Raw genomic sequence first — 26,887 nt, 5'->3', positions numbered from 1 at the left:
ATATGACAATAGTAAAAGCTCAAATAACTAACTTTGAAACGTTAATAAGTAACGCAAGTTATTTTGTTTTCCCATTTAACTTTGAAAACTTTAGCGCACTGAGACGAAGATTGGTGCATGTCATCAAAAGCATTATCTGAGGCTACATGCAGCGTTTCGGCACAGCGCCACCTACTGGTCAGGAGATATGAAAAAATGCCTCTTTTTGCTTATAACTTAAGAACAGTTTGCCTAAAAATCCTAAAACTGGTCTCCTAACTCAGTGCAGCATTTATTATGGTTTTAGCTTTAGTTAACTATAATAACCCCTGGCTAAAATGTGCCGTCGGAGAAGCAAGAATTCAAGACCACCATCTTGGCCAACAATTTCGGCCCTCCCAAACCGTTTCGATAGAAAATGAATGTTCTTTTCTGGCTGAATACTTTGGGTCCTGTGTTATAACCAAGCGTCAAACTTCCTCTCTTTCTCTCTCTCTCTTGAATCAACACTTAAGTGAGTTAAACTGCAGTTCATCGACTGGCCACTAGAGACCGGCTCCAAAAGAGAGTCAATCCCATAGACCCGCATGTTAAAATGCCCAATTTTACAGCAGAAATAAATATGTTTTTGGTCTATAAAGCTAATTTTGCCCTTCATGACGACTGTGAGGGGAGTGAATTATTTTATAACTTAAAAAAATTATTTTATAAAAGTTCTGCATAATTAAGGGGCGTGGCCACTTGAGTGACAGGTGGATTGCCGCTGATGTCACTGCTAGCTGTTTGTCTGCTGTCAGTTAGCATCACGTCACCTCAGCTAATCCGCCTCGCTGCACATTTTCGTTTATACGGGAGTGACGCTGCCAAGATGGCGACGGCTGGCTCCGCCCACTTTGGGCTTCAAAGACGCTCTTCAGAAACACTACGGGTGACGTCACACACACTACGCACATGTTTTTGTACAGTCTACGGTTCTGACCTGAGATGGTGAGCGTGGCTCCGGGCTCGATGATCCCGCTGTTGGGTCGTACGCAGTATCTGCGCGGCGCTGTGGTCTTCACCTTGAAACATACTCTCTTCTCTGAAGGATTCTTTAGCTTCAGGTTAGCAGTGACGACATCTGTGAAGGGACCTGAGAAGAAGAGGAGAACATCACAACAGGAACTCATGAACATTAGGGGTGCAACGATATGAACATTTTGGCCGATACCGATAACTCTTTATATTGGAAAAGCCGATAACCGATATATTGGCCAATAAACCTTATATGATTTTGAGAGCCTGATTACAAAAACACAAGTCTCACCATTAAAAGCCATGTCCTAAACACACAATGTTCTCATTATGATGTTATGTAGCCGATATGACAGCACATGTTGCACTTTACTGTATTTTCCTTTTTTGAAGTGATTCCAATACATTTAAGCAATTCATAACCATCAAGGTGAACATCTGAAATAATCCATTATTTATAATCAGTTCTAATATATCGACCAAATTTTCTTTCGTGGGGCCGATAACGATAGCATTAAATATTAACATGTATTGCCGGATATCACTGTGGTGGCCGATATATATCGTGCATCTCTAATGAACGTTCACACAAAACACATCCTCATATTAAAATCATACAATTATAGCACTATTTTGTACTTTTGTTTTTGCTTATTATATTATATATTGCTTATTAAAATAGTTGTTTTTAGGTTTAAGTTTTTATAAGCTTTATATGAAACAGTTTTCATATTACACATGATCAGGATGAGGAATAACATTGTTTAAAATAACGGATACTTTTTTTTAATGTAGATTTTTTATCTGATTGATAAAAAAATTATAATAATCGATAATCAAAATAACAGTAAGTTGCATCCCTAATATAACGCATGCATATATGCATCTCAAAATTATGTTAATTAGGCTAATAAAAATTAAGTAATGATTTTAATGTGAACAAACAAAAGTTAATATCTCTTTCTTCATTTGTTAACAATGTTGCACGTCAATTTTTACTTTAACTCATAATAATCTCACATCACTGCTTAAAGATGATAATAATAACCGAGCGAGTGTCATGAGAACAGAGATGCCGACACGTCAAACCGAGACGAGCCTCGAACACACCGGCACAAAGACTCGTGTGTTTCAGACGCTCGCTGACGCCTTATTGAATCATGTAATTCTTCAATTACCATAAAATCACAATTTACTGGCATTTCAGCTGCACCGCTTCTGAAGGTCTCTTAAAGAGAGCCATAAATCAGTGACGCAGACCGTCTTTAAACCTCGTACGACTGAAGGCACATCACGCCATACACTCCCACAATCCACCGGGAAAACCCAACGCACGAAGAAACAGATCCTCTGTGACCCTGGATCACAAAACCAGACACAAGTAGCACGGTTTATCTGAGGCAAAAGCCAACAACACACTGTATGGGTCAATAATCATGAGGATATTAAGTAAAGTAAAGATCATGTTCCTTTAAAGGAGATTTTGTACATTTCCTACCGTTAATATATAAAACATTTATTTATATGAGTGAATGCCACACAATCGGCAACATAAATGAACAACTTTAAAGGAGATTTTCTCAATGTTTTGATATTTTTACACCCTCAGATTCCAGATGTTCAATAGTTGTATCTCAGCCAAATATTGTCATATCCTAACAAACCACACATCAATGCAAAGCTCATTTATTCAGCTTTCAGATTATGTATAAATCTTAATTTAAAAAAAAATTACCCATGTGACTGGTTTTGTGGTCCAGGGTCACATCTTATAATATTGTGAATTATTTTTTTATTTTTTTTAAATAAGTTAACGTTTATCTTATTTTAAGCAACAAAATTGTGCACTCAAATTTATTTTTGCCTCTTGTTAAATTTAACGAATTAAAATAAGCAAAAGTAACACTATTGTTTAATATTTGGTCATAACTTAATTTAATTGTGTTCAATCAACCTAATATATTTAAAACTGAAGTTTACTCAATTAATTTGTGTGAAAACTACATGAATCATTTTTGTTGACAATTTCCCAGCATGCTTTGCAAGGGTAAATTTAGGGATTAAAGTGTTATTTTGTGTGTTATACTCTATACATGCAATAAACCTCTTTCGCAGACCTGCAAAAGTAATAGAGCTGGGTATTGACACAAATTTCACAATTCGATTCGATTTCGATTCACAAACTTGCAATTCGATTTCGATTACGATTCGATTCGATATTGATTATTTTGGATATAAGGGACAATACATGGCAAATTTTCTCAAGGAAAACAAATCTCTTAACTAATGCTGTAACTATGGGAGTCAGTGGTAGCCTATAGGCTTCATTAGCCCACTATAATATTAAAGGTAAAAATTAACTGATGTGTACAAACACTTAAAATACACTTTTATTTATTTATTTTTATAATAATAAAGTTATATGAAATTATATAAAAATGTAAATGGTGGCTGTCATAAAAAACTTTCCAGATTTATTCAAACATGCATTAAATATTGAAGAATATTAAAAATTATAATGAATATCGTCACCTTCCTAAAATAATTGCCTAAGTCATTTTTTGACAAAAATGATTTTTTTGCACAAGTCATCTCCTCATGATGCTGGCCACCTCTGGTAAAATCCCCACATCCTCAGTTGAACAGATCATGCAGTTCTACCCCTGTAGTGTAAAGGCCTACAGTATGTCAAGAGTGTGACTTAGGCCGTTTTATTTGGCCCAAGTCAAAAGATTTTACAAGCAATTTTAACATTTTAAAAGGCAAATTTACAAGCTTTTAAAGATGGGAGCTGCATCAAGAAGAACGAACCTCTGAAGGTATTTTTCAAATTTTTTTGTGTTTTCTGAGAAACCTGAAAAAATGACTTAGGCAATTATTTTAGGAAGGTGACGATATGTAATATGGTGCATATATTTAGCAGAATGCTCCTCTCTAGAGTTAATATTTAACTCACTGGATATGGTTTTTCTGAGGTAAATGTGACGTTACATGACATTGTTTACAAGCTGTTTTACTGACGTCTTTCCACGGTTGAAACACTGATTGGGCGACTCCATGTCACATGATACAGACTTCAATAAGTTGTACTCTATCTTTTAACACACTTTCAGAAGCTCACTCATGTTTATCTCGCGCTGTAACTGGTGTTAAGGCGGAGGAGAAGATCATGTGCTTCTCTAGAGATGAGCCAGAGCGATCTCACGCCACAGCGATGAAACGCTGTTTATGTTTTTGAATTTCGTAAGAAAATGGACGTAATTTGAAATCTGAGACTTTGTTTCATATCAATAATAACAAAGCACAAAGATTATTGTGATTTAAAGGATGGGATGCGGCGCTACAATGTTACATTCATTCATCAACTGAAAACAGGATGACTAAGCGACTCTTGGGATTTAAGAATCGGTATCGGTTCGTAAAAATGAGAATCGATTAAAATCGAGAAATCGATATTTTTTACCCATCAGCCCTAGTAAATAATATTCAATATTACTCTGTAAAAAGTGGTTTTAATTAAATTGAACACTAGTAGCTTCTATCATTGGAAATATCCGTAGAGTCAAATTAGCTAAAATTATAATGTTGGCGATTTTAGGCACGACAAAAATTAAATGTAGTCAACCTGACAAAACTTATGAATTTAAGTTCATACAACAAGATTACAATAAATCATTTCAAACAAATTAGATTTTGTTGGAAAAATGTAATTCATTTTCGTGAAAAAAAAAGTTTTCCTTAATTTAATCAAGTTCGTTCCACAGCTTTTTTTTTTTTGAGTGTGTGTGGTAAGTGATGTCATTGTGGTAAATGCAACTTTCATATTTATAGCAATCAAGAACACGGTTTAATAACTACTGCACTGGAGCTTGAGGGGTGTGGGGATCCGGCTTTGAGTTGATCTATCACATAATGTGATTTATTCCAGACCTGGTTTCACTGCGTTCAGATGCCAGAGAAACCTTCTTCTGTGCAAAACATGTATTAGAAACATATGATCCATAAATGTGGCAAACATGGAGGCTAATTATTCTTTATTACATCATCATTTAAACGATGTTAAAGTTGGCATGTGTGCTTGAAGCGCAGTAAGTACAGAGACGCAACAGAGACGGTGTCACGACGTTAGCAGAAGAAATTGCATTAGCGGCGCGGGAAATAAAACCTCCGTTTGTGAAATAATATTGTTCAAATTATACAATTATCACCTGCCATCTGCTCACATGCTCTGATAACGAGAGCTTTGCAGGACTACACATTAATTGATAATTGGTCAAAAAAAAAAAAAGTTAAATCTGATTCTGTTGCATAGACTTGAATGAAGAATAATACTATATAGATATGAAAATACTGAGATTTAATATTATTTTAATATAGGCCTATTTTCTGTCCAATTTTTGTGTTGCTTTAAACGAAAGTGTGGTTATTTTAATGGCTTGTATTTTTTTATTCAGATTCAGTAAAATGTATTTATAATTCTAATAATAATACAATAATAAAAAAAAAATGTATAAAAAAAACACGAATTTAAAATAAGAAATTAATCTTTTTTTTTCTTTTTTTTTTTACGTCATTTTCCGTTTCGGTTTAATTAGCACAATTTCATATTGTCCACCAGAATTTGCATGGAAATGCACGTTTATTTATATGACAGAAAACAGGACAATTTGGTACAACCATCATCTCTCCTCACAATCAAATCCCGCTTCAGCTTTTCCGATGGTCTTTTGGATCAGATGAACGGAGATGATATGCAATTAGCCTTCAAAAGCCAGGATCTTATGACTGAGCATGTCACGTATTAGTGGATTAGAGGAGTCCTGCAGGATCAAGCCAAGGAATGGACTTATTTTTGTAAACACGGTCCAGAGCACCAGATGCTCGACCTTGGAAATTAGCTTCTGCTGAACTTGTGAGAAGGAGGATTGTTGTGCGCAACATGAGAAGTGAATAAACTCACATCAAGAGAAGCATCGGAGGGAATCATAATCATGTCAAGGATGAGAGAGAGAAATCTAATCAGAAACGGTGTGACTTCAGGTCAAACATATGAACGTTCATGATTCCCACTGAGAAGACTTCTGTGTGATGCCAGACGACAATACCAGTTTTCTGTTCTTCTACTGTACATACAGTTAGTCGTTTAAGCTCAACTACTGTCATGGAGCAACAGTTAGGCTAGTTAAATAAACGATTGACATGTTTACATTAGATATAACCTGAGATAAATCAATGTTTTTCATGCAATTTTGAGTCTATTTTGCTTCCATAAAATTTCAGACTAGTAGAAAGAAAACATCCAAAATACGCATTAAAGTGTTTATTTTATTGCATCTATAGATTTCATATCTTTAAATGCGGTGTATATTCTGAAGGTTTGTTCATTTATCATATTATATTAAAAACATGGTGTCCGTTTCAGTCCATTTTCTGATTTATATCCCAATGAATTATGAATCTGGCTTTATTCAATGTTAAGATAAATGCATATTTAATTAGATAATGCCTAATTTGCATATTTTAACGTAACATTTCAGGAAACCTGCAGTATTGGGATTAATCAACCCGGGGAACGTGTGGATAAACCGTACATGAACACATGGAAAATGTCTATTTCAAGCCAACCAAACACTGAGAGCATCACTCTCCAACCAAACACTCTCCAACGTGTGATTCCTGCAGTTAATAATCCACAAACCGTTAGAGATAAACAGATATTTAATGCATTCGCTTCCTCTAAACACAGTCTTTGCTCTCGTCTCCCAAACATTTCCTCCTGCATAATCTCTATTCTTCTCCTTTTTGCTGTAAATCAGCGCACAGACAAATTGGATCACAAATCTTCTTGCTTCTAAGGCCGAGTGTCCACTAGCCAGCTAACGCCTAGCTGTGGGCGCTTGAGAGTGTTTTACCAGCGCAGCATTTTATTCAGTTGAGACGCTTTGCTTGTTATGATACGGAATATCCGCGAAAGTGTTACTAGTATGTCATCTCACACATATTTTGTTTCTGTGTTGATTCTATATTAGAATGTCGATACAATGTAACGTATTTTCTCTGGATCTTGTTTTAAATTATGTTCCGTTATTAAGCTTGTTGTTGTCGTCTGTTGACGTTGTACAAGCAGAATGTGGCGGTTGGTTGGTGTGGTATTAGTCCCGCCCCTCCTCCACTGTGATTGGACGGTTGAGTAAAAACTGACACTAGCCGCGTTTCCATTACCCTTCAAATTGCGCAAATTGAAATTGCGAATTGAAAATACGCCCAATGGAAACACGTCAATTTCGCAAAAACTCCGATTTATCGCAAAAAAGTTTCTCCGCTCGCATGAGGTGGTTTTTCAGGCAATTCGAAAAAGAAATATTTTGCAAAGATGCAATGGAAACAGTTTTTGCGCATTTACAGGTCACCTGACGTAGATGACGCAGTGTGTTTGGACAGAATACGAGACGGAGTTCTTTATTAAACTCATAAAAGATAAAAAAGAATTACAGGAATACTGGATTCTAAACCTCAAATAAATGCCAAAATCAAGACCTGGAAGCAGATCTGAGGAAGAAACTCCTCATATGTGCCGCTCACAGGTATAAGGGTCGTTCCTCACCATTAATGCTTGGAAAACACACATACATCTCCTTCCATTAATAATAATGGCTAGTGCAGTGGCTGAGATATAGTACATAAACCTACCAGCATCTGTTTTGCGCAAACCTGTAATGGAAACGCGCCTAGTGATGAGCGCTGCGTTTCACCCAAAGTTGAACATTCTGAAAAAAACACTCAGCGCCTCGTTACGCTCATGGCGTTTTAAAAACGCGGCGCTCCCATTGAAAACAATTGAAAATATACGCCAGCCGTGTGTAAAAACGTGTTTCTGGACACACGGCCTAATAGAGGCTAATTCCTTATCACTTCTCGCGTGTGTTTGGTTGTGAAACCGTAGTTTGCGGATGCGACAGAAGTTGTCGGCGATTCTTCCTCTTGTAAAGTCATGCGATGTGAAACCCCATCGTGTGTGTGAACACAGCAGTGGCTGAATGCTAACACAGATAGTCGTGCAGTGTGAGAAGAACAGTGATCTGACTACTTAGAAAATCGTGCAGTGTGAACTCGGCATCAAAATGACAATTTAGGGCGTTTTCACATCTGAAAGTTCATGCACCAAAGTTCATGTTTTGATACATTCAGTAAGTTTTGGTTTGGTTTCACATTGCAATTATGTGAGCGCACTAAAGCACTTTACATGACGTACTCGCGTCCTGTCGTCATCATCTCTGTGGGCTGCATCTTGACAGTGACTGGTCTGTAAACGGACGTGCGTCTGACGTCAGCGTGTTGTCAGTTCGGCGGGTAACTTTTGTGTCATCGATTTGTTTTTGTTATTAGGAAGATTTTATATTCATCAAACTAAATGGAGAAACTCAAAACCCAAACTTGCTCAATTTAAAGCAGCCGTTAAAATGTATTTAGAGTCTGTAAAGCGTTTTTTTTTTTTTATCAAAAAGCCCAAAGATCTGTATCTCTGCTAAATGAATATAACATTTGTTTGTTGTTATAACCCTTTATTTTTAAGTTTATTTTTTATTTTTTTATTTCAAGTTATACTTACCAAATGTGAAAATGTGTAAAAGAAATGTGTCAAGAACTTGATATTGAATTTAGAAAAAAAGTAAAAAAATCAATTAAAAAAGAATAAATGAACAGACGCATATATCGTTGATAATTGATTGCACAATCGATCGGACCAGCCAACGCAAGTTTCGAAAACGAAAATAGGGAATCAATTTTAACGGTCTTCTCTCGGAGCTCGTCACGATACGCCCGCAGTGAACGCGCGTCACACAGCGACGGCAGACTCTGACACACACACACATAACAGCAGATTATACTTCTGCATAATGTGTCTCTTTTTACTACAAAACTGTGAATTCTGCCGGTATTCAGACAGTCTCATGCATACAGATACAGATTCGGGCTACGGTCTACAGTCGCCTCCGTAGGGGAAATTAGTTTGACATTTCTAATGGTAAACACAGCCATGTTGAAGACTGCAGTAATGCTTTTCATTGATGTTATGGCTTATTGTTTTCCGAGAATGTTGCACTCCTGTTTGTCATTGTGCACGAAACTTCACGCCAATAAATCATCAGGAATATTTGCTGACTTGTGCGCGTCTCAAGCGTGGCGCGCCCTCTTTACGTTCGTCCTAATGCCTGTTAGTTGTCCGTGGATTTGCCCATATTTGGCGTTTTAAAATGGAAACGTCTTTAGACATGGAAAATTGATCTTACAATCGATTCAATGAACACTTATTTCTCAAAAATCAAACAGGATTTTTTCACAAAAGTGACAGTCCTACTCGAGGCTAGTTCTAATTAACCAAATGAATGTCCTCGTTGTTCGAACATTTTATGGTCACGCCAGGAGAAGAAGAGCAAGCAATCCTGCGGGAACCACCGGAACTTCCTGTAAATGTTCTGAAAGTACGAACCATACAGAAAATGCGTTCACTCTAGAAACGAACCAAACCTTTGTTCAGTTTGATCCAGAGCGAGACTACCTTTTTTCGTCTGACCAAATTTCGTCTGTTTGATCTGGATCATGGTCCGGGGGGAGGGTTCACACCTGTCATTTTGATCCGGATCAAACTGAAAAGTCCCAAAAATCCAGACCAAACAAAAGTAGGTGTGAAAGGACCCTTAGCGGCTAAGCTAAAGGGCTAGCGTAGAGCCCTGGAGATGTAAAGAGGCTGAATCCCAGCAGGAGTGTGAGAAGCAGGGCGGCGGCGGGTTGATGGACGCTGTATTTAGCTCAGGGTTCCTCTTTCTGTCACCTCATTCATTTACTGAGTTACAGACCCATCCAGAACATCAACACATCGCCCTTGAGTTTCTGTAGCCGGCCAGCACAACACCACGACTGGGATTTGACTGGATCCTCTGGAAGCTCGTTTACACCACAAGATCAAAAAATTTAAAAAGCTAATTGCAACCTTTTAATCTCGTAATTCTGACAACTTTGTTTTTATACCTTTTGTCTCAAATTTGTGAGAATTAAACTGGAAATAAAAAAAATAAAAAAGTAAATTTCTGACTTTTTTCTTAGAATCATGAGATATAAACTCGCAATTGCGAGAACGTGACCCTAAAATAATACAATAAACATTCGTTTAACAACATGAAACCCTACATAAATGTACATAAATTAAATAATATGAATGAAATGAAATGTGAGCTGTCCCACTGAGGATTCTGGGATTGACCATTTACGGTTGCAAAATGTTAATTGCAGTCTAAATATTTAATTAATTTGAATTGTTTACGTGTTAATCGGGTTGAATGAATGATTCAATGACTCAGTCAGGACTTCACTCGTTTCATTACTCGATGAATCAGCGTTTTTGAACAAATCTCTTGAATTAATATTCAATGGAAAGTAGATTTTTTTTAAAAGTTAATTGTATCGCCACCTACTGGTGTAACAATATAAAACGATCAATCGCTCTAAAGTGAATGTTTTCGTTAGCTGAGATAAATATAAACACAGAAAACTAAATAGCCTACATACATAACTTGTGAAAAAGAGAAGAAAACAGATTATAACAAATTGATTTAGTCTTTGCTGTGGTATGAAATTTGCCATTAAGAATAATGAAATTCTACAGGTATTAACGACTGAAGTTATGACATCTTGATGCCCTTTACGACAGCACCGCCACCGGATCAGAGGAAGTTCAGGAGGAATAAATAAAGATCTGTTTCTAATCATAATCTCATGCTGCCACTTACTGTCAGCAGAACTTGCCCAAAAAAACATGATTAAGATCTTGAACGCAGGTCTCGAGAGTCCAGCCATACGTCAAACTCCCTGCCAAGACGCCCAGACACTTCATCTCAGGCTCCAGAACCTCAAAGTCTTTTTCATGCAAAGACATTATTAATAATTCAAAGGCATAACCCAAAATCAACCAGATACTAGACTATAGTTTAAAACTGTGGGGTCTTCAAAATAAATTAATATTTATATTCATCAAGGATGCATGAAATTGATCAAATGAGACATTTATAATGTTACAAAAGATTCTATTTCAATTAAATGCGGTTCTTTTGAACTTTCTATTGAAATAGTCATTTTTCAACACTGATAATAATCATAAATGTTTCTTGATCATCAAATCATCATATTAGAAGGATTTCTGAAGGATCATGTGACACTGAAGTAATGATGCTGAACATTCAGCTTTGATCACATGATATAAATTACACTATTATATATTCATATAGAAAACAACGGATTTACATTAGAATAATATTTCATAATTTTTGCTGTATTTTTGATCAAATAAGTGCAGTCTTATAAGAGACTCTTTCAAAGCATCAACAAATCTTACCGACCACTAACTTTTAAACAATACTGTTGTATCACAACATCTGGTTCAAAGCAAAAAATGACAATTAATTGCTAAAAGATCGTGATCTCATTTCAAACACGCCTGCGATTTTATTCCTAAATGACAACAATTCACCTTTAACTATTAAACTTTTGACAGAACCACACCAGAACATTCAGACCTGCGTTCTGATCCAGGAGATATATTACAGGAAAATCACTAAATCAGAGGTTTTCAATCCTTTAGATTGAATTATTATCCAAAATCCTCAAATTTAAAAGACCCAATTTATACTGTGAAAAATAAATATTATAAATGTGTATAAAATATACATTTTGTTCTATTCACTATAGTACTGTACTATGTATTATTGATTTTTATATTTGTATATTATATAATATTAAAAATCATATTACATTATATTTGTATATATTAATTGGTTGTATTACTTATTTTTACAATTAATTTTAATCCGTTCATCATTATATATTTTATTACCATTTAATTTTTACTTTAATATTTGCTATTTATGTATTTATTTTATAAATTTATTCATATCAAATTTGTACTTTTAATCTGTTTAATATTTGTATTATTTATTTTTTTACGCTTTTTCTCTAAACATATTTAGAATATTATAATTAATGTTATAATTATATCTGAAATTTTTGGGAAGTTATTTTATGTTCTTTCTAACTCATTAAAGTACTGTTATAGTACTGTGTTTATTAATTTATTTTATTTATATTTATTTGTTTATTTACTCATTTATTTTAATGTAATTATTTATGTATTTATATATTTTCTACATTTAAATTTGATTACACCTTTTCTGTAAACATTTCCACATGCTTTCAAGATCCCAGTTTGAAGATTCCAGCACTGAATCGCGTCTCAAGAGTCCGACTGTGATCAACATCTGACGAACACCGTCGAGTATTTCGCCATCAAACAAGTCAATTTGATTGAGTTTTGGTTGATCATCTGTTCCCAGAGTCTCACAAAACACTCTTTGGGTATAATCAGCCGTATCACAGCATTAGTTACTCATTTATCCAGGACGCCTCAGAGAACAAACACAGACCAACTATCGTAAAAACACTCCCAAATCTCATCCCACCTTTACATGAACGAACCGCTCCGTTATTTATGGCGTATTGGAGCAGATACGGCGGTACATAAAGGTAATAATCCATTCCTAAGGTACTATGACCATCTGATACTGTACGAACTCCTGTACAGTGATGTATCAGCTGGGAATGTCATCATGGTACTTTGAGATATACCATGGTATTTACAGTATAAGGTACTGAGGTTTTCAAACTGGAGTCTGGAGACGCCGGCTGCAAAAATACATAGAAATGTGAAAAGAAAAAAAAAAAGGAAAAAAAAGAAAGAAAAAAAAAATATATATAAATAATAACATTAAAACAAATAATAATTTATTAAATAATCTACTCAGACAAATTAAATTAGATTAAAATAAACAAAAATAAAATTGATAAATGCATAAATAAATAAAAAGTTGATTAAAATTAAATAAACAAATAGGCCTAAATATATAAAATTAAAAATAAATAAACAAAACATTTGATTGAAATAAATGATAACATTAAAATAAATAAGTTAAATTCAATTCACGTTTATTTCTATAGAGCTCTTGACAATACACATAATTTAAGCAAATAAATGAGATCAATTACAACATTTTATTAAAATAGTAAAAAAAAAAAAAATTATCTATTAAACAGATTAAATTAGATTAAAATTTGACGAACATAACTAAAGATAGATTAGTAGAAAGTAGATTAAAATTAAATAAATACATTTAACAGTATTACTATAGTATAACTATAGTGAGAGGAAAAAATAAATACATTTATATGTATTAGATTAGATAAATGACTTTTAAATTTTAAGACGGTTCCGAAAAGATTGAGAAATAAAGTACTACGGTATAATACGACGAGAGAAGCTATCAGATGGTAAAGCTACTGTACTTTGATATTACCTTTGTAATAAAATACCTTCACTACTCCACAAGGAAGTACCATGGTACAATCCAAAATAAACATGGCAGTACCATGGTACCTGACTTTCTTTAAAAGTACCGTGCACATATTATGGTACATAAAATGCTATATCATACCGAAGTACTACGGTACAGTAACTGTACTTTAATTCAAAGGTTTTTCTTTATTAACGCATCCACGTAAGCACTGGACAGCTACATTTCTGCTTTTTTTCCTTTAAAACGACGTGGCAGTGTTAATCAACCCTGACAAACGAATCAGAACCAACCGACACCAGGTCCAGTCGCCTTCCTGCTGACTGTGTGTGTGAGACCGGGACGCGCGAGCATCAGCGTCCGCTTGTCAGTTAATCGAGCGCGGGGATCCAACGCGGCCCACACCGCTTTTCTGCATAATAGCGTCACAAAACCCGCTTACACTTCACCAGAACCCACTGGATGTCAGCGTTACTCCCTTACCTTTGAATTTCAGGTCGTTCGGAGGGTCTAAGACGAGGATTTGCTCCAGTTTGGACATGTTTCTGGCCGGGAAGGTGACGGTTGGTTCCGGAGGTCAATCCCAAACCCTTCCACTGAGTCACTCAGTGAGCGCGCCGGCGGCGGGAGTGCGCAGCGCGTTCCCACATGGACGCGCGGGGCGGTCTGTTCGCGTTCTGTTAATCCATCGTTGTAGGTTTTTTTTTTTTTTAAACTTAACTCGATTTGTTAAGTCCATATTGGTAAATAAATTCAATATAAGCTGTAATTTCGGCCCCGTGGCCTTTGTACCCAGAACATTCTCCCAGTTAAACGTTTTAGAAAGTCAAAATTATTGACATACTAATTCATACTTTAGAATAAAAGTCGAAATTATGACCAAAAAAAAAAAAAAAAAATTTTTATGGCATACTAAATCTAAATTATGAGATATTTACATGCCTTAATTATGACTTTTTATGGCATAATTTTATAACTATGATTTAAAGCATTACTTTTATAAGTCTATAGTTTTTTTTATTGTTCATTGTTAATGCCTAAAATATAGTGGAACTACTGTAATTATACACCAAATTATTATTATTATTATTATTATTATTATTAATTATTTTTAAACGTCCGTGTTCTGCGTGACAGGACTTTTTTATTCTATGTTTTTATTGAATGCCAGTCACATACAAATAATTAATATGACAATAATCCAACATATAGTGTACAAATATTAAACAAATATATACTACAGCAAATCGGAAAAGAAAATATAGAGTGTAATTTGCTTGACAGGACTTTTGTTTGTGAATAAACTCGTAAACTCGATTTGATTTGTTGTAAACTCGATTTGTTAGGTCCATATTGGTAAATAAATTCAATATAAGCTGTACTTTCGGCCTCGTGGCCTTTGAACCCAAAACATTCTCTCAGGAAAACGTTTAGAAAGTCAAAATGATGGCATACCAAGTCATCATTTTTAATTTGTATGTCATATTTATAGCAGTATCATTAATTAATTATGAAATCATTTTTATTCATCGAAATTATGAGATATTTACATGCCATAATTATGTCTTTTTATGGTATCATTTCATAGTTATGATTTAAAGCATTCCTTTTTTAAGTTTAAAGTTTTTATAGTTCATTGTTAATGCCTAAAATATAGAGAAACTACTGTAATTATACACCAAATTATGTTTGTTTTTTTATATATATATATAAAAAACGTTCATGTTCTGCGTGATAGGACTTTATTTTTTTTATTGAATGCCAGTCACATACAAATAATAAACATGACAATAATCCAACATATAGTGTACACATATTAAACAAATATAGACTTCAACAAACAGGAAACGAAAATACAGTGTAATTTGCGTGGCAGGACTTTTGTTTGTGAAACGGCTGCTGTCCGTGTCATCGCGTCGCTCTTGCGTCATCAGGTTGCGTCGCCTTCTGCGTACACATGTGAGCAGAAGCACACTGGTAAGCTCAATATTACATACTATTTATTATTTATGTGCTTATCGCATTTTTTTTGCACGCTTATCAGTGCAATAATTGATCGTGCTGATTAATCTTGTGACTCGATATTTAAGCGATTGTCGCTCGTATTATTGTCAACTATTTTGATACTATTGACAGTAACTAACCGGAGTCAGGACCATCGTTATAATAACATGGTGATTGTACAATTACCATTGTTGTTTTAGTGGTATTCTTCGTAATAACATGCACTAGCATGGAAAATACCGTTTAAAATACTATAAATCAAAGTACCATGGAAGACCATAACCGCCACAAGTAAATACAAAATATCATGCTTTAGTAAATGTAAAGTATGACACAAAAAGGTCATAATTATAGTAAAAAATGTCTAAATTATGACATGCTACACCATTACTGTGAGATTATATAGTCGAAATTATGACTTTCTATGTCATAATTAAGACTTTTATGTCATGAATATGATTTTTGTCATTTTTTAATTTTGCTCTTATAAATATGACTTTGTATGTCATATTTTCAACTTTTATCTCAATATTATTATTTACAGAAACATAATGTTTTTTCTTATGTGGTGGAAATGTGTGTGTGTTTTTTTTTTTTTTTTTTACTCTTACCGTGATGATGACGTATTTCTGTAGTATCATGTGAACATATGAATATGGTAATTTAATTCTTGGTTTAGTACAACAACAACAAAAATACTGTGGCAGTGCCATATTAATACCATCATAATACAGTGTTTCCTCAGATAATAATCAAATGTATTTTTTATGTTTGAGATCAAGGTGATGCTTGAGAAGATGGAAGCCAAAGGTCAAAGGTTATTGAAGGGTAAACAGAAGGGTCATAAACGGGTCGTCCAGGGGAACATCAGTGACGGCGGGTCGAAGAAGCAACGGCTCGACGGCGGGACGGTCAGTTACTTCCGGCGCGTCAGTGACCGACTCAAAGAGGGATTCACCGATGAGGAGGACAAAGGTGAGCCTGATGAAAACAAGATGACCATGATGGTGTGTGTCCAGGTGTGTTGTTGTGTGTCCAGGTGTGTTTTTGTGTGTCCAGGTGTGTTCTTGTGTGTCCAGGTGTGTGTGTCCAGGTGTGTTGTTGTGTGTCCAGGTGTGTTGTTGTGTGTCCAGGTGTGTTCTTGTGTGTCCAGGTGTGTTCTTGTGTGTCCAGGTGTGTGTGTCCAGGTGTGTTGTTGTGTGTCCAGGTGTGTTGTTGTGTGTCCAGGTGTGTTTTTGTGTGTCCAGGTGTGTTGTGTCCAGGAGTGTTTTTGTGTGTCCAGGAGTGTTTTTGTGTGTCCAGGTGTGTTCTTGTGTGTCCAGGTGTGTTCTTGTGTGTCCAGGTGTGTGTGTCCAGGTGTGTTGTTGTGTGTCCAGGTGTGTTTTTGTGTGTCCAGGTGTGTTGTGTCCAGGTGTGTTGTTGTGTGTCCAGGTGTGTTGTTGTGTGTCCAGGTGTGTTGTTGTGTGTCCAGGTGTGTTGTTGTGTGTCCAGGTGTGTTGTTGTGTGTCCAGGTGTGTTTTTGTGTGTCCAGGTGTGTTGTGTCCAGGTGTGTGTGTCCAGGTGTGTTGTTGTGTGTCCAGGTGTGTTGTTGTGTGTCCAGGTGTGTTGTTGTGTGTCCAGGTGTGTTGTTGTGTGTCCAGGTGTGTTGTTGTGTGTCCAGGTGTGTTTTTGTGTGTCCAGGTGTGTTGTTGTGTGTCCAGGTGTGTTGTTGTGTGTCCAGGTGTGTTTTTGTGTGTCCAGGTGTGTTTTTGTGTGTCCAGGTGTGTTGTTGTGTGTCCAGGTGTGTTGTTGTGTGTCCAGGAGTGTTTTTGTGTGTCCAGGTGTGTTCTTGTGTGTCCAGGTGTGTTCTTGTGTGTCCAGGTGTGTTGTTGTGTGTCCAGGTGTGTCCAGGTGTGTTCTTGTGTGTCCAGGTGTGTTTTTGTGTGTCCAGGTGTGTTCTTGTGTGTCCAGGTGTGTTCTTGTGTGTCCAGGTGTGTGTGTCCAGGTGTGTTGTTGTGTGTCCAGGTGTGTTGTTGTGTGTCCAGGTGTGTTGTGTCCAGGTGTGTTGTGTCCAGGTGTGTTGTGTCCAGGTGTGTTGTGTCCAGGTGTGTTTTTGTGTGTCCAGGTGTGTTTTTGTGTGTCCAGGTGTGTTTTTGTGTGTCCAGGTGTGTTGTTGTGTGTCCAGGTGTGTTTTTGTGTGTCCAGGTGTGTTTTTGTGTGTCCAGGTGTGTTGTTGTGTGTCCAGGTGTGTTGTGTCCAGGTGTGTTTTTGTGTGTCCAGGTGTGTTTTTGTGTGTCCAGGTGTGTTCTTGTGTGTCCAGGTGTGTTTTTGTGTGTCCAGGTGTGTTGTTGTGTGTCCAGGTGTGTTTTTGTGTGTCCAGGTGTGTTTTTGTGTGTCCAGGTGTGTTGTTGTGTGTCCAGGTGTGTTGTGTCCAGGTGTGTTTTTGTGTGTCCAGGTGTGTTTTTGTGTGTCCAGGTGTGTTCTTGTGTGTTTTTGTGTGTCCAGGTGTGTTGTGTCCAGGTGTGTTTTTGTGTGTCCAGGTGTGTTCTTGTGTGTCCAGGTGTGTTCTTGTGTGTCCAGGTGTGTTCTTGTGTGTCCAGGTGTGTTCTTGTGTGTCCAGGTGTGTTGTTGTGTGTCCAGGTGTGTTCTTGTGTGTCCAGGTGTGTTGTTGTGTGTCCAGGTGTGTTGTTGTGTGTCCAGGAGTGTTTTTGTGTGTCCAGGTGTGTTCTTGTGTGTCCAGGTGTGTTCTTGTGTGTCCAGGTGTGTTCTTGTGTGTCCAGGTGTGTTCTTGTGTGTCCAGGTGTGTGTGTCCAGGTGTGTTGTTGTGTGTCCAGGTGTGTTCTTGTGTGTCCAGGTGTGTTGTGTCCAGGTGTGTTTTTGTGTGTCCAGGTGTGTTGTTGTGTGTCCAGGTGTGTTGTTGTGTGTCCAGGTGTGTTGTTGTGTGTCCAGGTGTGTTGTGTCCAGGTGTGTTTTTGTGTGTCCAGGTGTGTTCTTGTGTGTCCAGGTGTGTTTTTGTGTGTCCAGGTGTGTTGTGTCCAGGTGTGTTGTGTCCAGGTGTGTTTTTGTGTGTCCAGGTGTGTTGTTGTGTGTCCAGGTGTGTTGTTGTGTGTCCAGGTGTGTTGTTGTGTGTCCAGGTGTGTTGTGTCCAGGTGTGTTTTTGTGTGTCCAGGTGTGTTCTTGTGTGTCCAGGTGTGTTTTTGTGTGTCCAGGTGTGTTGTGTCCAGGTGTGTTGTGTCCAGGTGTGTTTTTGTGTGTCCAGGTGTGTTCTTGTGTGTCCAGGTGTGTTCTTGTGTGTCCAGGTGTGTTGTGTCCAGGTGTGTTCTTGTGTGTCCAGGTGTGTTGTGTCCAGGTGTGTTGTGTCCAGGTGTGTTGTGTGTTCAGGTGTGTTGTGTGTTCAGGTGTGTTGTGTGTCCAGGTGTGTAGTTGTTGTGTGTTCAGGTGTGTTGTGTGTTCAGATGTGTTGTGTGTCCAGGTGTGTAGTTGTTGTGTGTTCAGGTGTGTGTGTGTTGTGTGTGTGTCCAGGTGTGCTCAGGTGTGTTGTTGTGTGTCCAGGTGTGTTGTTGTGTGTCCAGGTGTGCTCAGGTGTGTTGTTGTGTGTCCAGGTGTGCTCAGGTGTGTTGTTGTGTGTCCAGGTGTGCTCAGGTGTGTTGTGTGTGTCCAGGTGTGCTCAGGTGTGTTGTTGTGCTCAGGTGTGTTCAGGTGTGTGTGTGTTGTTGTGCTCAGCTGTGTTCAGGTGTGTGTGTGTTGTTGTGCTCAGCTGTGTTCAGGTGTGTGTGTGTTGTTGTGCTCAGCTGTGTTCAGGTGTGCTCAGGGGCCTGTACCATGAAGCCGGTTTAGGTGGCTAGCCAGCTATGTTTAGTTTCCGCCAACCCTGGGTTTTAGGTACTATGAAAGTAGCTTGGCTTGAATCGGTGTTCGTTGCCATGGTATCTTACGCTGCACGGCTAACCTGCTCCGGGACAGGTTATGTTCTGGATTCAAGATCTCAGACTGAAGTTTGACCAATCAGCTGAGAGCAAAGAAACATATAGGTGACGTAACTTATTCCCAGTGTCTGTTACAATGACTTCACCTTTTCTTCCAAATCCGGTGGACATCTCAGCGCAAATTGTTTGACAAGCACTTCGTAGAGAAAGAGTTTTTAGCCAGACAAAATCCCCTTGCCTTTCCTGATAGTTATTTGTATGAAAGATACAGATTTTCTGCGGAAGCAATGTCTTATCTTTGCGAACTTCTTGAGCCGCACATAAAGAATTTAACACGTCGAATTCATGCACTTACTGTACCGCAGATATTGCGTTGCGTTTTTTTTTTTTTGCAAGTGGTACATTCCTGCACGGTGGGTGACGCACAGAAGCTATAGGGGAAAACACGGTTTGTCGAACCATTCGTAAGGTGGTCCTCGCTCTGCAGGAGTACATGAATAGTTTCATTAATAGTGTTCCCCGGACATTTATCGAGCATGTCCATAAAAGAGGGCTTTTATAAAATTGCCGTTAAGATATATTGATAGGGTGACATCACATGAACACTTTTTTTTTTTTTGTGAAAAAGCAAATTTCACAAATGTACTATACAATACATGTTAAGAATTATTTTAAATATTTTTTTATTATTCTGTTAATCTTATGATAGGATTCCCTAGAGTCATTGCAATATGCAGTCTATTGCTCCAATCTCCACTGCTCTAGGGGAACATGAGGCAGATTATGTTAATAGGAAGTCCTATCACAGCCTTAATGTTCAGGTAGACATGATGTGAATATGTGAGAGGAATCTTTAAATTAATAGTAACATTAACAGATATAACAATGATCTACTAAACATTTCATCTGCAGACGACTTGTGGTCATGAACGTATGATCACAAGTTTGGATGGCAAATGGCCTGACTCCAGTGCTTGTCTCACGAATTTCTGTGAGTCTGTGTTGTGTCAGCGCTTTGAGGAAAGCAAGTTAAATTTGGCACAGTACTAAACACTGTTAATTTGAACTGAGATAGAAAAACCTACACAATAACCCCCTATCATGACCCTCAGACAGGGCCACAGCACCATGTCAATGTGGCCCTCAGTAAAACCAGAGTGAAGATAGAGATGACCTTTGGCCTCCTAAAGGAGTTTAGGTTTTTATTTAACACCGTGGCTAGACTAACAAATAAACAGACGTCACCCGAACAAAATATCCCGTTACAGTTCAGTAGTAATGATTTCATGAACTTCTTCACTGAGAAAATAGAAAGCATCAGAACCACAATTGTAAACGTTCAATCTTCAATCGCGCCTTATAATTCAGCTTCAATTATCACCCCGCAAGAACAATTACAGTGCTTTACAACTATAGAACAAAAAGAGTTAAATAAACTTATCACTTCATCTAAAACAACAACATGTTTATTAGATCCTATACCAACTAAACTACTGAAAGAAGTGTTACCTGTAGTGGAAGAGCCTCTCCTCAATATTATTAACTCGTCTTTATCTTTAGGTCATGTTCCAAGAACATTTAAACTGGCAGTTATAAAACCTCTCATTAAGAAACCACAATTAGATCATAATAATCTAGCAAATTATAGACCCATTTCAAATCATCCATTTATGTCTAAAATATTAGAAAAAGTGGTGTCCGCTCAACTGGGCTCTTTCTTGCAACAAAATGATATCTATGAAAAGTTTCAGTCTGGATTCAGACCGCATCATAGCACTGAAACTGCGCTCGTTAAAATCACAAATGATTTACTTTTAGCTTCTGACCAAGGCTGTATCTCAATACTAGTTTTACTTGATCTTAGTGCTGCGTTCGATACTATAGATCATACATTACTCTTAGATCGACTACAAAATTATACTGGTGTTCAAGGACAAGCACTAAGCTGGTTCAAATCATACCTATCTGACCGCTACCATTTTGTCTATTTAAATGGAGAAAAATCGATCATAACTCCAGTAAACTATGGAGTGCCGCAGGGATCTGTGTTAGGCCCTCTGTTATTCTCAATATATATGATGCCATTTGGAAATATTATAAGGAAACATGGAATTAGTTTCCATTGTTATGCTGATGACACTCAAATATATATTTCATCACGGCCGGATGAAAACGCTAAATTTTCCAAATTGACAGAGTGTGTTAAAGATATAAAAGATTGGATGACGCGTAATTTTCTTTTATTAAATCCAGACAAGACAGAGGTAATACTTATCGGTTCAAAAAACCGCCCACAAAACCTCGCACAATACAACTTTAACATCATAGGATGTCCTGTTACTTTATCCTCTACAGTAAAAGACCTGGGTGTTATACTCGATTGCAACCTGTCTTTTGAAAATCATATTTCATATGTTACAAAAACAGCCTTTTTCCACCTTAGAAACATTGCTAAGCTACGTAATATGCTATCAGTTTCTGATGCAGAAAAGTTAGTTCATGCATTCATGACCTCGAGACTGGATTACTGTAATGCTTTATTAGCTGGTTGTCCTGCATCCTCAATAAACAAACTACAGTTAGTCCAAAATGCCGCCGCTAGAGTTCTTACTAGATCAAGAAAATATGATCATATAACACCGATTTTATCATCACTGCATTGGTTACCTATAAAGTTCCGTATTAATTATAAGGTATTGCTACTGACTTATAAAGCCCTAAACGGCTTAGCTCCAGTCTATTTAACGGATCTTCTATCACCCTATAATCCATCGCACTCTTTAAGATCACTAAATTCAAGGCTTTTGGTCATACCTAGGATATCCAGAACCACCAAAGGAGGGAGAGCATTCTCACATTTGGCTCCAAAACTCTGGAATAGTCTTCCTGATACTGTTCGTTGCTCAGACTCGCTCTCCCAGTTTAAAACTAGATTAAAGTCGCATCTCTTCAGCCAGGCATTCATATAATCCCACAGTTCAAACTACAATCCGGCCTCTAGCTCATAAATGCCAGAGGAGAACTGGCCCCCGACTGAGCCTGGGTTCTCCCAAGGTTTTTTTTTCTCCATTAGGTCACCTGATGGAGTTTTAGGACATCATTAGGTCACTTGATGGAGTTTTTCGGTTCCTTGCCACTGTTGCCTTTGGCTTGCTCAGTTGGGGATATTTTGGGGATATTTAATTTAATTTGATCAATCAATAAATTCCTCTTGAAACAAACTTTGTTGTATTATTTAAATTGAATACTGTGAAGCTGCTTTGATGCAATCTGTATTGTGAAAAGCGCTATACAAATAAACTTGACTTGACTTGACTTAAATACTCACCACTTTAAATTATATTTTTATATTTTGTCTTTATCTGCTGCCAAGAACATTTGGAGTTGGGGTTGCATCAAAAATCAATGAATATTGAATAATATGAACAATGAATAATATAATCTTTCTTAGTACATGCACATTTTTTATATATTATAAAAATAGGCTATAGGCTATATTACACATATAGGCTACACATACTTATTGTATGTGTATTTATGTAATACATAATTTTACATAAATGTAGAACGTATTTGTTTAACTTACACATTAACAATCTGCAATCTTTCTCCAACAGTCTTCTCTTGCTTTGGCAGCAGAGACCGTATTGTTTCGAGCTTGAAATACATATTTAAATTCATCGTAATTCTGAATGATTATCTCTTGCTCCTCCGCGGGAAAATATATCGCTCTCGCTCTACTACCCGCGATTGGTTGTTCAGTGTCGACGTCACTCTTTTATGTGCACGCGCGCGTGGAGTAATCATAGCTTGAGGCTCAAAGCCTGAGTTGACAGAGAAAGTTGATGAGCTGCATCATGGTACCAATAAAGCCTGATTGCATCGGTTTGGTTTTGTCAACTCAAAACTAATCCTGTAACCCCGAGTTTGTTCAGCTACCTTCATGGTACAGGCCCCAGGTGTGTTCAGGTGTGTTGTTGTGCTCAGGTGTGTCCAGGTGTGCTCAGGTGTGTTGTTGTGCTCAGGTGTGTTCAGGTGTGTTGTTGTGTGTCCAGGTGTGCTCAGGTGTGTTGTTGTGTGTCCAGGTGTGCTCAGGTGTGTTGTTGTGTGTCCAGGTGTGCTCAGGTGTGTTGTTGTGCTCAGGTGTGTTCAGGTGTGTGTGTGTGTTGTTGTGCTCAGGTGTGTTCAGGTGTATGTGTGTTGTTGTGCTCAGGTGTGTTCAGGTGTGTTGTTGTGCTCAGGTGTGTGTGTGTGTGTTGTTGTGCTCAGGTGTGTTCAGGTGTGTTGTTGTGCTCAGGTGTGTGTGTGTTGTGTGCTCAGGTGTGTGTGTGTGTTGTGTGCTCAGGTGTGTTCAGGTGTGTAGTTGTGCTCAGGTGTGTGTGTGTTGTTGTGCTCAGGTGTGTGTGTGTTGTTGTGCTCAGGTGTGTGTGTGTGTGTGTGTGTTGTTGTGCTCAGGTGTGTTCAGGTGTGTTGTGTGCTCAGGTGTGTGTGTGTTGTGTGCTCAGGTGTGTGTGTGTGTTGTGTGCTCAGGTGTGTTCAGGTGTGTAGTTGTGCTCAGGTGTGTGTGTGTTGTTGTGCTCAGGTGTGTGTGTGTTGTTGTGCTCAGGTGTGTGTGTGTGTTGTGTGCTCAGGTGTGTTTGTGGAGAACGTGCTGTCGGAGGTGAAGGGGAAAGCGCTTCTGGTGGCGACGGATATGACGGGGAGTCTGGTTCTGGAGGGTTTGCTGGCGCTGGCCAGTCCGGCTCAGGTCGCAGAAGTGCTGGAGGAACTGGGAGGAGAGACGGGGTCAGAGTTCACAGCCGTGGCGTGTGACCAGTGTGGAGGTCATGTGATGGAGAGCGCAGTGAGACAGGCGCACAGGTGGACAGGTGAGGCCACAGAAATCCAGATTTTAATGTTGTTTATGTGTCTATGTGGTGTTTTTAATATGCTTTAAATTCATAAGTCGACAGCATTGCTGAGTATTTTCTCCTTAAAACTGCAGTGAACCAAAGACAGTCTCAAACACACGCTTTGATATATATATATTAGGGCTGGGAATCGATAAAAAAAATTTAACTAATTAATCGCACAATTTGCTGTGATTAATCGCAATTAATCGCATTTCCCCCAAACTTGTAATCATCAATATTTAAACGTAAAATCACTAATTAAATTAAACAACACACAAAAAAAGGGGAAAAAAAAGAAGAATGTCCACACAAATTGGACAGGAAATAGCCCAATATTCAAATATTAAACATCAATATATTACTCTTCATTCAGTTCTATGCAACATACTCAGACCTTAACAGATTTATTTTTTGACTAATATATATACAGTCATACCAGACTATTACTATTATTACCAGAGCATGTGATCAGAGCAGGTCATTTTACCACTGTTGCCCAGCATGGCTATACCAGCTCAGCAAACAGAAGTCTACTACTGAGACATTTCACCTTATTTGAGCGGACTTTGCTTTTCCAGTGCGTGATCGGTACATGATTGGAGCGTTTGGGCCGTTAACGACAGAGCAGAACACGCAGCGCAAACACAGAGCGGAACATTGAGCAGAGAGCGCGCCGACACACACACACACACACACACACACACACACACACACACACACACACACACACACACACACACACACACACACACACACACACACACACACACACACACACCCACACACACACACACACACGGAACGGAGACCGCGACACACACACGGAGCGGAGACCACGGCGCACACATGGAGCGGAAAAGACCCGCTCATGAAGTTACTAAACAAGCTGCGCGAGAATGAAGCCTGATCGCTGAAGACGGAGGGGCGGGACAGCATATTTTCGGCCTTTTCAATAGCAGCCGCAACAGGAAGTCATTAAAACGAGACAAAAAAAGGTGCTGCGTCAATTGTGTTATTTTATTTTTAATGCGTTAAACATCTCAAATTAATCGCAAAGATTAATGCGCTAATTCCCCCAGCCCTAATATATATATACTTTTTTTTATTTTTTTATATATATATTTCTAGGGATGCACTGATACCACTTTCTTCAGTACGATCCTGATACCGGTCTGTTTTTATTTTTTTTTACTTGCCAATACCAAGTATTTTCATTGCATTTAAATTTTTTTTTTTTATATATATATATTGTGCCGAGAGACCAAATGAATATGAATCAAATTAGTTTGCTTAGCAAAAAAATTATAAATACATATATAAATAAAAAGTAGATTAAAATGTACAAATCAAACATTTGATTTAAATAAACAGATAACATTAAAATAACCAAGTAAATAAGTTAAAATTGTAAAAGTTATTAGTTATTTATTCATCTATTTAACAGATTCAATTAGATAAAAAAATTAAATAAATTTGATGAATATAAAGAAAAAGTAGATACGAGCCTGATACCGATTTTTTTTTTTTTTTTTTTTTTTTGTATTTGCCGATACCGAGTATCTTCATTTTCATTTTTATTTTAGTTTTAAATATTGGGCAGAGAAACCAAAAGAGTTTGAGTTTGTGAATCTGCACTGAAGCAGGAGAACTGTGTTGACAGTGTCTCCTCATCTCATGTTCCTCTACAGAGGAATCGTCTGATGTCACAGGGGCTGAAGAGGAGCATTGTGGGATGTTGGAGGCTCAGGTGCAGCGTGTGAGTGCAGTGGTCCGGGAGAATCTGCTGGCGTTCGCTCAGGATCCGTACGGATCGCATCTGCTCCGGACACTCATGCAGGTGCTCAGCGGATGCTTGACCCGAGAACCAGCTGGTGCTCAGAAAGGTCAGAAACATCATCATCATCATCATCATAACGCTTGCTCCTGTTTCAGGGTTTGCGTTCTCAGGCCTTTATGCGTCATAAAGGATGTGGAAATGGACTGAATACATTATGTCGGGAGATATGGAGATTTATGACCACTTCATACGTTTGTTTGAAGTTTTTTCATTTTGTATAATTTGTACATTAAAGGTGCAGTGTGTAAGTTTTAGCACATCTAGTGGTGAGTTTGTGAACTGCACCCAACAGAAGTTAAGGCCAATTTATACTTCTGCGTCGAGTGTACGCCGTAGTGTACGTCCTAGGCTACGCACGTAGGCGACGCCGTCGTGAGCATTTATACTTCTGCGAATGTCTGTGTTGCTCTGCAGTTACACCGCCGAAACGCTAGTTGGCGCGGGTGGGTTTTAATGTTCCAGTTCCACTGTGTTTACATTCCTCGCGGCTGTTTTGAGTTTAGGTTTCTACAAGCAATGGCGACTGAAGGAGTCATACAGATGGCTGTATTTCCGCACTTCTTCAAGCAATCTCTCGGTCACTTGGTCTATTTCCATGGCTCTTCACTGATCTTCGGAATTTAAAAATGGCGGGCGGGCGGTGCAGAGTGCAGAAGATCATTCCGGAAATGCGTAGGAGGAAACGCGATGCTATCCAGCCGACCAATCACAGATCTTGCGGTCCGCGTCGCCGCGACATTTTTGAGGGTGTGCGTCAGGGTACGGCGAAGGGTACGACGTATGGTACACCTCAATGCGTATGCTACGCCGTACCTTCTACGCGCACCCGACGCAGAAGTATAAATTGGCCTTTACGGT

General features: G+C 38.0%; 2 protein-coding genes across 2 annotated transcripts in view; one reads left to right on the top strand and one right to left on the bottom strand.

Moving 5' to 3' along the window:
- The window catches only part of LOC309491478 (vesicle-associated membrane protein-associated protein A-like), a 26,406-nt gene extending 12,374 nt beyond the window's left edge, over nt 1–14,032 (bottom strand). Inside the window, exons 1-2 of the mRNA XM_082190535.1 lie at nt 13,875–14,032; nt 959–1,111 (exon numbers count right to left, since the gene is read on the bottom strand). Coding sequence (XP_082046661.1) covers nt 959–1,111; nt 13,875–13,932 — 211 coding nt within the window. The 5' untranslated portion in view covers nt 13,933–14,032. The remainder of the gene's footprint in view (nt 1–958; nt 1,112–13,874) is intronic.
- Nucleotides 14,033–15,306: 1,274 nt separating this feature from the next.
- The window catches only part of LOC309491476 (nucleolar protein 9-like), a 30,332-nt gene continuing 18,751 nt past the window's right edge, over nt 15,307–26,887 (top strand). Inside the window, exons 1-4 of the mRNA XM_082190534.1 lie at nt 15,307–15,368; nt 16,172–16,370; nt 23,932–24,168; nt 25,881–26,075. Of these exons, the coding sequence (XP_082046660.1) occupies nt 16,181–16,370; nt 23,932–24,168; nt 25,881–26,075 (622 nt within the window). The 5' untranslated portion in view covers nt 15,307–15,368; nt 16,172–16,180. The remainder of the gene's footprint in view (nt 15,369–16,171; nt 16,371–23,931; nt 24,169–25,880; nt 26,076–26,887) is intronic.

This window comes from Leuciscus leuciscus (assembly GCF_965113295.1).
Source record: "Leuciscus leuciscus genome assembly, contig: HAP1_SCAFFOLD_274, whole genome shotgun sequence".
In the NCBI taxonomy this organism is placed as follows: Eukaryota; Metazoa; Chordata; class Actinopteri; order Cypriniformes; family Leuciscidae; genus Leuciscus; species Leuciscus leuciscus.
This window is presented reverse-complemented; position numbering and strand designations above follow the sequence as displayed.